This window comes from Haemaphysalis longicornis, unplaced genomic scaffold, assembly GCF_048455015.1.
Source record: "Haemaphysalis longicornis isolate Haplotype H1 unplaced genomic scaffold, Haemaphysalis longicornis Haplotype H1 scaffold_6, whole genome shotgun sequence".
Classification (NCBI taxonomy): Eukaryota; Metazoa; Arthropoda; class Arachnida; order Ixodida; family Ixodidae; genus Haemaphysalis; species Haemaphysalis longicornis.
Genome location: NW_027526407.1, coordinates 33,488,890 through 33,502,952, shown reverse-complemented (window position 1 = coordinate 33,502,952; position 14,063 = coordinate 33,488,890). Strand labels below are relative to the sequence as shown.

General features: G+C 48.9%; 1 protein-coding gene across 4 annotated transcripts in view; it reads right to left on the bottom strand.

Moving 5' to 3' along the window:
* Pns (DENN domain containing pinstripe) overlaps window positions 1-14,063 on the bottom strand; it is a 62,435-nt gene that overhangs the window by 40,011 nt on the left and 8,361 nt on the right. For all 4 annotated transcript variants that reach the window (XM_077673984.1, XM_077673982.1, XM_077673985.1 and 1 more), the window contains exons 4-13: window positions 13,518-13,685; window positions 10,770-10,998; window positions 10,095-10,220; window positions 8,786-8,967; window positions 7,276-7,484; window positions 6,485-6,651; window positions 5,518-5,774; window positions 2,237-2,422; window positions 1,713-1,803; window positions 694-853 (exon numbers count right to left, since the gene is read on the bottom strand). In XM_077673984.1, the coding sequence (XP_077530110.1) occupies window positions 694-853; window positions 1,713-1,803; window positions 2,237-2,422; window positions 5,518-5,774; window positions 6,485-6,651; window positions 7,276-7,484; window positions 8,786-8,967; window positions 10,095-10,220; window positions 10,770-10,998; window positions 13,518-13,685 (1,775 nt within the window). The remainder of the gene's footprint in view (window positions 1-693; window positions 854-1,712; window positions 1,804-2,236; window positions 2,423-5,517; window positions 5,775-6,484; window positions 6,652-7,275; window positions 7,485-8,785; window positions 8,968-10,094; window positions 10,221-10,769; window positions 10,999-13,517; window positions 13,686-14,063) is intronic.

The window sequence follows — 14,063 nt, the reverse complement described above, 5'->3', positions numbered from 1 at the left end:
TAAGTGCAGCGCACCTCAGCGGCTCGCCTTATTGTCGTAGCTTGCTCACTGGACCCAAGTCAGGCCACACGGCATTCCGTCGTCGTGGTGTAACCCAGAGGCTTTGAAAGCCAAGCGGTTTATATAGTCATAAGCGTTCGAACCTCGTGAACCACTGCCGCTTGTCATACATCTCCCTATTGGTTAGCTCAAAGAAAACTGCGGGTACATTTGAGGCAAAATATACTTAATTAACCAGAAGCGCCCATGTTCATTTAGTTAGGAACGCTCGTTGGGTTGGTTTTTACTGAGCGAAAAAAATTGGCAGTGCAACGCCGGTACCAGCAGGAGAAAACAGCAAGCACAAAAAGAATAGAACTCCCGCTGGCACAGTTTCAGACAGGGGGCGCGCGAGCACGGCGAAGGCGGGAAATTTGAACTGCATTGGGTAGTAGCAGTGAGTGGATAACGACACCACAGCCCATTATGGCGAATCACCGTTCTGCACTTCCGACAGCTTTCCCATTGAGTGGAACGACTGAAATTTTTCCCCACACGTTGCACTTGCGTCACACTGCCCACAGACCAGGTAGTGCTGGTATGTAGAAGAGGCACAGAGAGTGCTGGACAGATTGATTGATTGATCAATTGACTGACTGACTGACGAACTGATTGATTGACTGACCGCCAAATCAACTACCACGCCAAACTCACTTGGACTGCGGGGGTTCCCTGTTGAGCACTCCTGCTTCCAGCTGAGGGAAGACGCCTGGCCGGTGGTTTCTGCGCCCCGGGAGGTCCACCGTTGGGTCGACGATTTTGGGCACGGGGGCCACCAAATCCGGCGCCGACAGCCGGCTCTCAATCGGCAGCTCTGCGGCACGCAACCGGCCAAAACGCGGATTTCGACACCCAATCTGAAGTCGAAGAAAAACTGTCCACTGTTCCATTGCAAAACTTGTTTTGATGTACCCAGTAGAAATGATTTCACACACACTATTACTGCCCAAAAGCAATGTTTTCTGAAAGCAAGGGCATTTTAAGGAAGCTTGCTTAGGAGTTTTATTCATTACCAACAAAACCAAGGCAAGAGTAGGCCACCAACAAAAAAAAATCCCACCATCTCCACGAAGTGAGTGATGATGAGAGGGGCGAAGCTAAAATGCTTATCGTTAAAACCGTGAAACATTCGCCCACACATCATATAAAGACTCGACACATCAAGCTTTCCACCGCTCCGTTGACAAGCCCATCGACGACGTCTATGTTTGTGGTGATTATGTAGGGCTTGTTAGGGAGGATGAGAATCTCCATGGGTAAGTTGGCGAATTCGGTGTGTGACATTTTAGCCACCTTGGCCGTCGTCTTCTGCAGAGCGTCTTGTGTCGCGTACCCCCGGTACGTGCCTTCAGCTCGGAGGCGACGAACGACAACCTCTTCTTTTTCCTCTCCTCCTTGTTGGGTAGCAACGAACGCGTTGAACATTTTGACCTCTTCGGCCAATCTTTGGTTGGCCAATCCCTAGGGGATCCTGCCACAATCATCATCATGCTGCCGTGTACAGCAGCAACGAGAAACGGGAGAGGGCCCGAGCAAGAGGAGCTTCGCCCCTAAAAAAATCTCATTACCGACATGACTTGTAAAAAAAGCAAGCAAGTAGGACTGGCCATGAAACATTTATACTCTGGTCCCGAAGGTTAGCTAACAGAATAAGTGAGGCCCTCCTGTCTTACCTGTTTCCTTGTAGATAGTGCAGCGCTCGTAGCGGTTGATGATTGGCTCACTGGAGTGGCTCCTGAGCAGCTTTATCCGGTTGTCGAAGATCTGAAATGTATCCATCGACTCTGTCAAACATCATTGGCAAGCTCTTAAGGCACAACATAATTCCAATGCGCAATCACTCTGAGTGGCAAAAACGCACTACCCACTCAACGCCTTCAAACTTTGGCACCCCAAACATGCGCGAGGAACAAGTTTACGGAACCTGTGAGCTAGAGCCTCCTCACTTACTCCACAAACGATGTACGTAGGTTAGAAATTCACTTTCTGCTCCCACATTTATTTATACGTTATTTTTGTTCTACTACAGAAACCTTTTCTTAAGCCGATTTTTCTTTTACTCAAATCTGGTGCAGCAAGTCAGGTGCCGTTTCACAGTTCACATGGTCACCCTCAATAAACAGCATTCTTTCGGAACCTCGCTCTCTTAAACCAAGGGGCACAGCCCTCATGAACAGCAGTGGGGTCAGTGCGCTACCTTGAGGCAGGGGTCCGGCTCCTCCCACAGGGAGAGGATCTTGCTGTCGATGAAGCTGGCAAACATCTGGGTCTCGATGAAGCGTGACAGGAACGGCAGGTGCGGCTCAGGTTGGTCCGACAGGAACGTCGTCTTGTCAAAGTTGTGCACCGTGTCCCTCGACGAGAGCCACTGCTCCATGTCCTTCTGTTGGGGGGAGGCGGAAAAGGAAAAAAGGGGAGGGTGAGTGGGAAACTTTCACAGGCCTCAAATATGCACTCAGACTACGAGGGATATGGAAGGGGCTCAGGATTTATTTATTGTGCCTGGGGATCTTTAATGTCCAGAACAATTTATATGCACAAACACTACTGCATCTCACCTCTACTAAAAAAAATTTTTCGTGACCAGAAATTGAATCCCCTTCATGCCCTTCAGCACAGCTTATCCACCAGTAAAAAAGGAAAGATGGCCAGACAGCTAAATGGAAACTAAAAAGAAGGATGCCAACTATTTTAGCTGACTTTACTACCGAAGCTGGTGTCAAGTTCTTTTATCCAAGTTTATTATTACACGAAATGAGGGGCTCGTTTTAAGACAGAAATAACGGTTGGCAGTCAAGAATGCCAAGGAAAGCAAAGGGGAGGATGCGGAATGCAGGCATGCTGACACCACCACGGAACCACCCGCACGCTACGTGCGGCGCGGCCGGCGGCACCAACATGGCAGCGGTTTCGGCCGCGAAGTGGTATGGGGCGCTCGAGCGACCGCTTCTACCCGCTTTTTAAAATACCACTCAAGGCACACACGAAGTTGCTTGCGCAGTAAAGGAGCGGATATTGCGGTTGAAAACGGTACTATAAAACGTCACCTGCACAGATAGTGAAAGCGCCCATGAAATATCTGCCGGAGTGATAAGCCGCCTCCGGCGGAGCCAGCCGGCTGTCTCGAGCACTTCGGAGCTTCTTTCACTGCCACATGCGATGCACGTCATTTTCTGACCGCCATAGATGCTGCTGCGGGTGCAAAATCCTCCCCTCAACCGAGTGGGGGGAGCAAATGGAGTGGAGGGGGGACTTAGAATACGGCCCATAGAGTCGATCAGTTGCGCAACAGCATATCATCTCACGTCGACCACACTCCCATTTCGCATTGTACAGTTTACTGGCCTCGACAACAGCGTATCGTCTCACATTACAATGACTGTACTCGCGCATCGCATAGTTGTAGAATCGACCAGCCACAGCGACAGTGCATCGTCTTGCGTCAGCCAAACACGTGTCTTCCTTGCTCGCACAGTTATTCGAAGAGCCCTGCTGGTGCTGCCACGACCACAAAATCAGGCGTCGTTCACCTTCCGTACTCACCCGCTCGCCATCAACGGGTCACCTCGCATCGACCCGCCCCGGCTGTCTTCAAGTTTACTCTTTCACTGTGACTAGTGCCCCTAAATAAAGTGTACCGTGTTTTCCGGTGTATAATCCGTGTTTCTTTTCTGAAATTTTCATTGGTGCGTCTTAGCCACCTATGCGACTTATGTATGGAATAAATCCATGTGTCAGCCGCGCATGGTTCTAGCTCGAAAAGGTGCCCGTGTGCTGCGTGACATCAGCGCACAAGAGACACAGGTCTATAGTCTAAATGAATGAATTATTTGTTAGCGAGTCGGAGGAAGAAGGCTTCGATAATTTTGTCTAAACGCCGTCTTGTAAGTACGTGCCATCTGTGTGTATCAGTAAACCGTTTTTGAGAAGTTCGTTCTGTCTAGACTTTGGACGGTAGATGCACGCGTCTAGCACTGCTTACCGGGGGATGCATTCAGAGGCAGCGGCTGCCGCAACCAAGCCCTTTCGCCGCACTTTCCAATGAACCGACCCTCTATGAGTTTACCTGATTAACAAGTGCGTTTTGTACACCGGTGCGTCTTATACAACGCTGCGACTTATATACGTTTTTCTTTTTCTTTTTTGAAAAACTGTCGTTTTGAGGAGGGTGCAACTTATAGAAAAGTGTGACTTATAGACCAGACAATATGGTAGCTTATTTTTTGGCAGTAGTCACGGCAAGCCGCAGCTTCTTCAGCTTGTATTTCAGAAATGCGTGAAAGCTTATTCCGACTGTCGCGCAGGTGTTCTTGCACGCGGAAGTCACACACGTGGCTGCCACTGCACTGCACGAAGACTTGTCCCCAAATGCAAAAGGCATGAATTACGCTTGCCGACTCCTGTGAGGCCACACGTAAAAGGGCTACAGAGGAGAGATAATGGGAACAACAAGAGCCCTGACTAATGTCCTGTCTCGAACTTTGCGGCCGTGGCAACACTCCAGCAGGTGTTGCGTCAGCTGCAACAGCATGTTTTTAAATGGTTTTAATAAAAAAATACCGCGTGCAAACGCACTTTAACATCAGGTCACAAGAACCTTTAATGGTGCATACCACACATTAAAAAAAAACAAAAGAAAGATAAAATAAAGAAAGATAACAAATGTGTCTGCCTACCCTATTCTTGTTTTGCATGCTGTCCTGCAAGCCACCTTCAGAGTCAGCCACTGGTCAAAAACGACAATTTGAAGCCTGAAATCTCTATTACACGTTGAAGCTACACACCAAATAGATGGGCACAAGTTAAACTAGGCCCACCAGTGACCATTAACAAGCGCTGAAACCCTAACCAAAATGGGCATTTTAAAAAGGTTGCGTCTATTCTCACGGCCGTTTTCATACAAGCTGGCTGGCCTAAAATTCACTGAATATTACCTCCCAAAGTAACATAACATAACTTCACCTAACCTAACCTATTCTGTCCAAAATTCTACCCCACTGAACGTATCATAACCTACCCAAATCTATCACAACTGCAACAAACATAACCTGACCCAGCCCAATGACTCAGAACACAACCTATAAACCTAATCCAACCCAGTCTAGAAGCCCTGTGGGTCGATCGCTTGATATATTAATAACCAGAATGCAAAAAAAAAAAAGCATTAACGAAATTACGAATAGTGAAAACTTCAAAAATTCCGAAAGCTAAAAAAAAAGTGCTTCCCCCCCTGCTGGACTTAAACCTTAGCCTTCACGTTTCACCGCAGGTGCTACACCACAGCCCACGAGCAGCTGTAGGAACGAGCTTCTGGGGTATATTCGTTCGGGAGAATCTCCGGGTGACAAACTTAGCCAATCAGAGACGACTGCCGCGAGAAATTTTTGACGGTATTTCTCACCGTTGGCTGCCGTGAGAATAGACACTACCTTTTAATAAAAAACAACCCCCCTAATCTTTGCAGGAACACACCCCCACCTGGTTGGGCTGGATGACGAAGTGGTCGTAGGAGCGGAACATGTGCAGGAAGCGGTTGAAGAAGACCTCGCGCACCGCGTTGTTGAAGCGCAGCTCTTCCAGCTGCGGGTGCCGGTCGGCCGAGGAGGCACTGGGCGGCGTTTGCTGATGGTGGTGATGGTGATGCTGCTGGTGCTGTTGCCGCAGCAGGCTCACCTTCCCTTCACTGTTGTCCTGGCAGCGGGGATGCCGCAGGTCTTCTAGGGAGTTGATCACACCTGGCCGAGAGAGAGGGACGAGAAGCGAATCACCACAACTGCCCGATGTACTTTACGCAAAACTCTGAAGTGCCCGTCTTTACGTTTGATCATCATCATAATCATCACCATCATCGTCATCCTACTTACGCCCACTGCAGGGCAAAGGCCCCTGCCATTAATCTCCAATTATCCCGGTCCTGTGCTAACTGTGACCAATTTATCCCCGCAAACTTCTTCATCTCATCTGCCCATCTGCCGCCCCCTGCCACGCTTGCCTTCTCTGGGGATCCACTCTGCTACCCTTAATGACCAACGGTTATCTTGCCTTCGCATTACATGCCCTGCTCACGCCCATTTCTTCTTAATTTCTACTAGTATGTCCTTAACAAGCGTTTGTTCCGACCCACTCCGCTCTCTTCTTGTCCCTCAATGTTACACCTATCATTTTCCACTCCATTGCCCTCTGAGTCGTTCTCAATTTAAGTTGAACCCTCTTAGTGGGCCTCCAAGTATCTGCCCCATAGGTGAGTACCGGTAAGATGCAGCTGTCATGCACTTTCTTCTTCAGGGATAATGGTATAGGCTGCCATTCATTACCTGAAAATGCCTGCCGAACTGCATTCCCTGAATGCACTTCAAAGGTAGAGTGCATTCGCGAGGCCGTCAAATGAAATCCAATCCAAAAAAATTCCTTCTATGCCCACATGCACACACACACACCCACTGACCGGCTCTCTTGGCGACTGCCGTGATCCGCTGGAAGGCTTCACTGTGCTGCAAGAGAGGCGGGGGCGTGCCCAGACTTGTGTAGGAGCTCCGTGCACTGCTGTTCGTGCTGCTGACTCCCGAGTCACCGCTCTCCATGCTCCACGAGTGTTTCCGCCGCTGGAACGGCCTGGCGGAGTTGTGTAAGAAGATGACGACAGGTGGATGCTTCAAATGCCTACTGCAACATTAAGATTCAGCGGTGTCTCCGCCAAGTGAATTCAAGCATAAGGACCTACTGTAATATTTTATAAACTTACAACTCTGTTTTCCTGTGCAACAAGTGGCCAATCACATTTACCGCTAACATGCCATCATAGGTTCTGATGGACCGCACCATTGGTCACTGGATTTGTGCGTTATCCCGCCAAATTACTGGAATTTCGCAATGAAATCAGGTACGTTGGAATGAGTGAGTGGGTTGGCACACCTAATTGCAATTTTTTAGAAATCAATTTTGCCCTTTAACTGTACCCTATTCTCGTTTACACTAAATTGAGCCAAGCAGTCCATCCCAGAAAAAAATTGATGTGCTGCAACAACACAGGCGATGAGGCGCGCCATAGTGGAGGGTTCTGCATTATTTTGACCCCCTGGGCATCTCTAATGTGTGCCGAAACGTGGAACACACGGGCGTTTTTGCATTTCGCCACGACCAGAAAAGCGGCTGCCGCGTCTGGGAATGGAAGCCGCGTCCTTGGGCTCCCTGACTGTGCGCATCGGATGGCTGCCGGACAAGCTGCGTGCCGCTCACCGATCGTTGAGGTTCCGGCCGAGGGTGGCGCAGCCGACGTTGGGCGACGAGCCGGCCACCAGGGAAGGGGTGCCGCCGGGCGTGCGGATGCCGAAGCGCGTGAGCAGTTCCTGCAGCTCGGCCAGGAGTTCGTGCTTGTTGGGGAAGCTGGGCAGGTCCTCGGGCACCTGGACACTGCAGCCGTCAATGTCCACCAGGCACAGGTTGGCCTGCACATTAGAACGATGGGGAAGAGAGAGGGGGGAAGAGGGTGATCGCCATACACAATGGTGCTTACCCCGTGCCTAGGCAGACAAATGACTAAAAAATACAACGTTGGAAGAACTTTTTTGATTTAGCTATTCTTGGTCATCTTACAACATACTGAACTTCACTCCTCCCGTGCTCTGCCAGAAATGGCTCACAGGTGGTGTCAATTGAACACAATAATTTTCCAAAGCCTCCGTTTGAAAAATTTGTTTCCTACATTGTATTCTCCACACATTGACGTACCAGAAGCTAAAAAAAAATTACAGTTGTGCCTGCTTTGGGTGCCAACATATCCATGGGCAAAATGCTAGCTTTGCATAGCAAGAAAAGTGCCGTTTCACCATTAAAATCTGCGCGAACTGAGCCGTAGACTGCACTTTAAAATGCTATTTAGAGTAAAATATGGCGCCTTTTGATGAGGAACTTTACAGACTGATAGAGAAATGGCCGTGAATGCTGAAAATGCCATTTTTGAGAAAACGATTTATTGACCGTTTTTCGGCCCCAAAGACCCGGGTATCTGCCCCCTTATTAAAGGAGCCATGAAGACAAAATACAAGTTAGGTTTATTACAAAGACTGCTTAGTCCCGATAACAATGATACCAATATCATCGCAATCTTCAAACAAATAACGGAGATATTAAAGAAAACGTGTGAAGCAGTCGCGACCCCCTAGCCAATTTCCCACAAGTTTTCTATAACATCACGGAACCTTGTTTGTGCGATTGGCGGCCGCCTAACTGACCTGTCACGACAACACATGACTGGACGTCTGTAATGAGGCCTCTAGTTCCATTTGACCGCATAATTTGAATGCTAACGTGCAGTTAGTGCACTGAAAATTATGTTTTATTGTTGGTCCATATGACATCATTCTTCACGATGGTGCTGCTTTGGGCCTGTTGGTATGACATGATGGAATCTTGAAGCGCTAGGACACAGTGTGTTGTCCCACTCATGTGTTGTAGTGGTGTGCTGTCCCACTCGCTTGTCCCTGTGTCCTAGCGCTTCAAGATTCCATCACATCATTCTTGCTCATAACACGTCACTGTGGCACAAAATTTGAAAGTTTTTAAATAGTTCTCGCTTTTTTTCGTTAAAAAAACATCTTTTGGGGCTGTAATGGAACTGAGTGAGATACTGAATCCTAGTTCGTTCAAATTAAATGAAGTTGTATTTTCTCTTCATGGCTCCTAGCTGCACCTGCTGCTTTTCCCTTACACGGTCCGCTTACTTTTGTGCCCTCCCGACCGTGCTCACCTCGCCGGGGCAGATGGCATCGTCGCCCCCGCACACGTGGCGCAGGCCCATGAGAAAGGGCACTGGTGCATCCAGGAAGTGGTGTAGAGAGTGGGGCAAGATGGGGACATACACGTGCTGCCATTGGAAGGGCATCAGCAGGCACGTGATGCACTCCGACACCAGCATCAGACGCTCGTAGTCTGAGGAGGGGGATGGGAAAAGAAGGGGGATGGGCAAAAGGAAAGAAAAAAGAGACAAGGGCGAGCCGGTTAAAGGACAAGCCACGGCCGTTTACAACACAGTCGCAAACTTTCAACATCAGCCGCTTGTAGTCTGCGACAGCAAGGGAGGACGGGCAAAGAAGGGAGATGGCCAAGAGGGATGAGGACAACGCACAGTTGTTCACTCACAGTCACAAACTCACGACAACATCAAATATGCTCAAGCAACAAGACACTCGATGGCTGGATCCTCAGTACGTTGGTAACCAAAAATTTACTTCACAGTGAAACTTCATTTCCAGGTGAAAAGAGACAGGGACAAGCCGATTAAAGGACGAAACGCAGCCTCAAAACGTGTGAGGGTTTGAGCTAGTTGGTACACCATGAACGTCTTTAAGCATGAAAGAATTCCTGGTTTCATGCTTGAAGGTGTTGTTTGTAGAGAAACCCCAGCCATTTACTCTGAGCTGCAAACTTTCAACAATATCAAGTACGTTCACTCATAACAAATTTGACGGCTGGATTCTCGACAAGGGGGCTACAGCACAACTTAGTCCGCCATGCACACAGGTAAAAGAAAACCTCGTTATGTTCGAGGGACATAAAACTGGCTTTGTAATATACGATACTTCGTTAAAAGTTGGTATGATGTGCTGCCTAAAATCTGCCGTGCTGTCACAAGATACTTTAAATAAAGCGAGATTTTGAATCAGCCGACTTTGTTATAACAAGAATTTAGTGTACGTTGAAACTTCAGTTAAATTCTAAGGCTCTTATGCATGCATTAAAACAAACAAAGCACACCAGATATTCAAACAAGCAAATTTTCAGTAACCTGGAGGCTCACACACAATTTCCAAAGATCCAAATCCTTCACAGGAAGGTTACCACAACCTAGTACTTTCGACATAAGGTTCATGCCAAAAGAAAAAAAAAAAACAGTGACTGCACAAAATTAAATTCCATGTTAGGCATGTTCAGCCCGCTCTCTATGAGTACAATTGTGCTCACAAACCTGCACACATACAAACACAGAGAAGGGCGCCACAATCATGAAGGTGGGGAATTGCGACACCCAGCCTTTCAAAGTGGCAAACTGGGCTCACCTTCGGAGCAGAGCAGGATCTGGTTTTCAAAGAGGACACTCGTGAACAGCTGGATGCAGTTCTCCAGACCCAATGTCGCAAAGAGCTGTCTGAACGAGTAGTCGAAGAAGGGAAGCTCACCCGTTCCTGGGTCAGGATAAAAAGAAATACGTAAAAGCACCGTAAATGCATCCGCTGCAATGAATTAGGGAAATGTGGAATGAATGAATACAGTAGGGGTCCTTGTGAAGCTCTCTGGCTCTCAGCAGGCTATCTCTAAGATATTACGTGCGGAGTACCTTAGGACCACACAACGTCCGTCCGTGTCCCTGCGCAAAGCATTCACAATCGCAAAAAATCTCACAGGCACCAGCAGGATTCGAGCCTGTGTCTGGTAGACCAGACAGAGTTAGTGTCAGTTGTCTTACCCATTGGGCTACGACCGTGAGTTAGTACCCGAGAGTCAAACAGCTTACTCCCTCGGCTGTAACAGTGTGGAGTACCTTAGGACTTCCTAATTTACGAATCACACAGGCACGAATCCTGCCGGTGCCTCTGTGATTTTTTGCGATTGTAAATGCTATGCGTGCGGATGCGGACGGACATAGTGTGGTCAAAGGTACTCCACACCTAGTATCAGAAATCACACGGAGACGAACGCGAATGCAACAAAAAGGGCAGCCGGTGCAGCAGTACCTGGCCTCTGGCACACGTGGTCCTGGTACAGGTAGCTGAGGCGCAGGGAGCGCCCCGGCGGGGGCAGGGGCAGCTCGTAGAGCAGGTTGTACACGTAGCTCTCGAGGGGCAGCGGGGGCGAGTCCCGGGCCTGCACCAGGGCGAGCAGCTTGTGCAGCACCAGGCGGCAGGCGCTCACCAGGGGCAGCGGGGTCACCAGGCACAGGCTCTTGCTCACGTACAGGGTGTCCTGCGTGGGTAAAAAAGAGGGGGAGAGGGCAGCGACCGCGTTTCACTTCAAGGGTAGCACTCAACACACGCACCAGCTCCAGAACTCCTCATTGGCCCCACCACGCATCAAAATAAACGATCCCTTCCAAAAGAAACTTCACAGAAGCGCGAAAGCTTTCTGACAGCAAAAGTGCGTCAAAAGTGTGGAGTTCAAAGCTGACCCAGAGCTTTTTCTTTTTAATTACACTAACACTGAAGTGGCATACAATCTCCAGCATAAAAACTTGATAAAAAGAAATTGGCTCACGGTATGACAGTGGTCGGAAAGCAAAGCTTTAAACGACACCCACCCACAACAATTTTCCACACGACATCACTTGAATTCACACACGTGGCTCTACAAAGATTGAAACCAGAGATTCTGCCAGCCATTACTTGGAATTCGCAGGGGCGGCGTCCCGAACGCCGCCTCCGCGAATGCCGGGCTAGAGCGCTGTAGCCCGGCCGTGAGTCGTGAGAAAGAAAATGGAGAGGAGCGACTTTCGAAGGGTGAGACAGCGGAACCTAGCCGTCCTGATGTGCTAGCTCGAGGATAGACCGCCGCGCGACACAAGCGCAGACACCTTAACAATTCGGCATGTGAGCTTAGTGATTCCCATTTATACCAATTTAAACTAGTTAGTTTAGTAAGTTTGAGAATTGCGAGAACGCTGAGGGAACATTCATAATCGCTAATTATCAGAACCAGTTGTTACTTTTGTAATGCCTCTTAAAACACAACCGAATTGGTATTCACCAATTTAGAAAACGGAGTCCCATTCGTGGCAAGCAGTGCGCAAAAGGTAGCACATCTCTAGCGGCCAGATGTCTGTATGTGGTCTCTACATTTTGTTTTCCCGCCCTTCAAACCAATCCTTAACGTCTATAAGTTTGACAATTCAATGTTGGGGGGTCGACTCCGAATCGAAATCAAACTTTGTGCCGCTTGTAACAGCAACAGAAATGGGAAATCAGGGGTGCTAAAAGCTGGGGAAAGCGTAACACCCTCGTTTCTATGGTTTCAGTCGAAGCGTAGCGTTTACCATTGCATACATTCTAGCGTAAATAAAGCTGATGTCGACTTTGAAAGTTGGCGTTCCCAATCTGTGCCCTTTGTCCACCGTACCTATAGCGGCTAACCTCCCACCAGCGCGTTCAGAAGTGTACTGAACGTGATATGATTGTGCCTACGTCAGCCCTGTGGATTGATTCAAGGGATTCAATCGGTAATACTCATTTTGTTTATTAGAGACCAACAAAACGCTTCTTGAATGCGAGTAACGTACTCACGAATCAAAGGAAATCAAGAGCGGCTGCTTCTGTCAGTCACCATGTTTGTTTTGATATCCCGCGGCAGTGCCGCTGCCGGTAGCTTCGATGGTTGTCATCTCGCAGCGAATGTGTTCTCATGATTGGGAATAAATTCGAATAAATAAAAAAATAAATAAATAAAGCATCGATCATTGATGGAAGAGCCGCCATATGGGGGGTATTGGTAGTTGACGGAAGAGCTTCTCCTTGTGATACAATTTTCTAGGCGGCCGCGTTGCCGTGTGCTTGTGTTGTGCTGAATTCTCCCGTCTGTCATGAGTGCCCTGGGTCGTCACCACCAGAAAATCTTTTGAAAAGATTTTCCGGGGGTGATGCCTGGACCCGAAGAACTCTCTGAGCGCTCGTTTACAGCAGTGTTCAAACTGCTTCCGGCGCTCGCATTTTTGTTTTTAAAGGAGTACTGACACGAAATTTGAAAGCTGAAATAACTATGTAAAACGCTTCCTTTTTATCAGGAGATATCTCCCAGCAAGTTTCAACAGCAACCGTTCAGCGAAACATATTTAAAATCCATTTTAATCTTCGCCCGCACGAGAAAGCCCAGAGCGGGCCGACGTGACATCATCTGCTACGTGCCCCAAACTGCCGACGTCGGGGCTCCCGTGACGAAGCCGACGCGCTGGCTGTGGTTGGCGCGCGCTGCTCGGGCGTGTGTACACGTCATGGTTTTGGGACTGACGTCATGCTGCCCGGGCCTGTGGGGACGGCGAAAACCTCGGCCGGTCTGGGCGCGCGCGTGCGCTCGCTCGCGCGCGCTTCCAGAGAGGCAGCGATACGGCAAGAATGGTGACGTCATGTTATACATGCTGTCATGGCGGCCGCTCGGCGTTTTTCAGTCGAAACCGAAACTGGCACGAATAAACGACGCCGTAAATGAATGTTTACGCTGCGCTCGACCGTCTAATCTGTCATTCTATGATTAGTGGGCTGGTAGGCACGCATAGCAGCGAAAAAAAACGTAACATAAAAATTTCGTGTCAGTACTCCTTTAAGAGATGCAATTTTGGGGAGCTCAACCTACATTTGAGTCGACTTACAATCGTGTAAATACAGTACACAATATGCACCTTGCACCCTCGTCGGCATAGACCAATGCATAGACCAAGAGAGGTCCAAGGAGAGGCTTGAAGAAACAGATTCCTAAAAGCCCGTTCTCCTTCCTCTCACCTTCGTGATGTCGTAGAGCGCTCCGGAGTTGGAGTCGCCCCTCGAGGTGGTCATGAGGCGGAACGACCTGGGCAGGGACCTGGACACGGGGCCTTCCGTCTTGACTGCCGCAGTCCGAGAGAGCGCCGCCTTGTTCCCGCTCGAGCTGAGCTCAGTCAAGTGCATGGCCTGCGCCCGAATGGAGGGGGGGTTGAGGCGCCAAAGTTGCGATACGACGACACCCAGCGTCGTTACATTCTCGAACTATGCCCTACGTTGACACATAATATCATCGTCATCGACAGCCCATTTAGGTGCACTGCAAAACGAAGGCATCCCCCATTCGCCTCCACCCACTCTTGTGCTGCCCGAGTCCACTCTATGACTCTGAATTTTTTTATTTCATCTCTCCATTAGGTTAAGGGCGCAGATGGGTCTTCAGGGTAAAAAAAAACGGTGAAGAAATCGTTTCCTGAAAAATGGCATTTTGCGGCATCCACGGCCATTTTTCTATCAGTCTGCAAATTTCTTTATTAAAAGGCATTATATTTTATTGTAAATAGTATT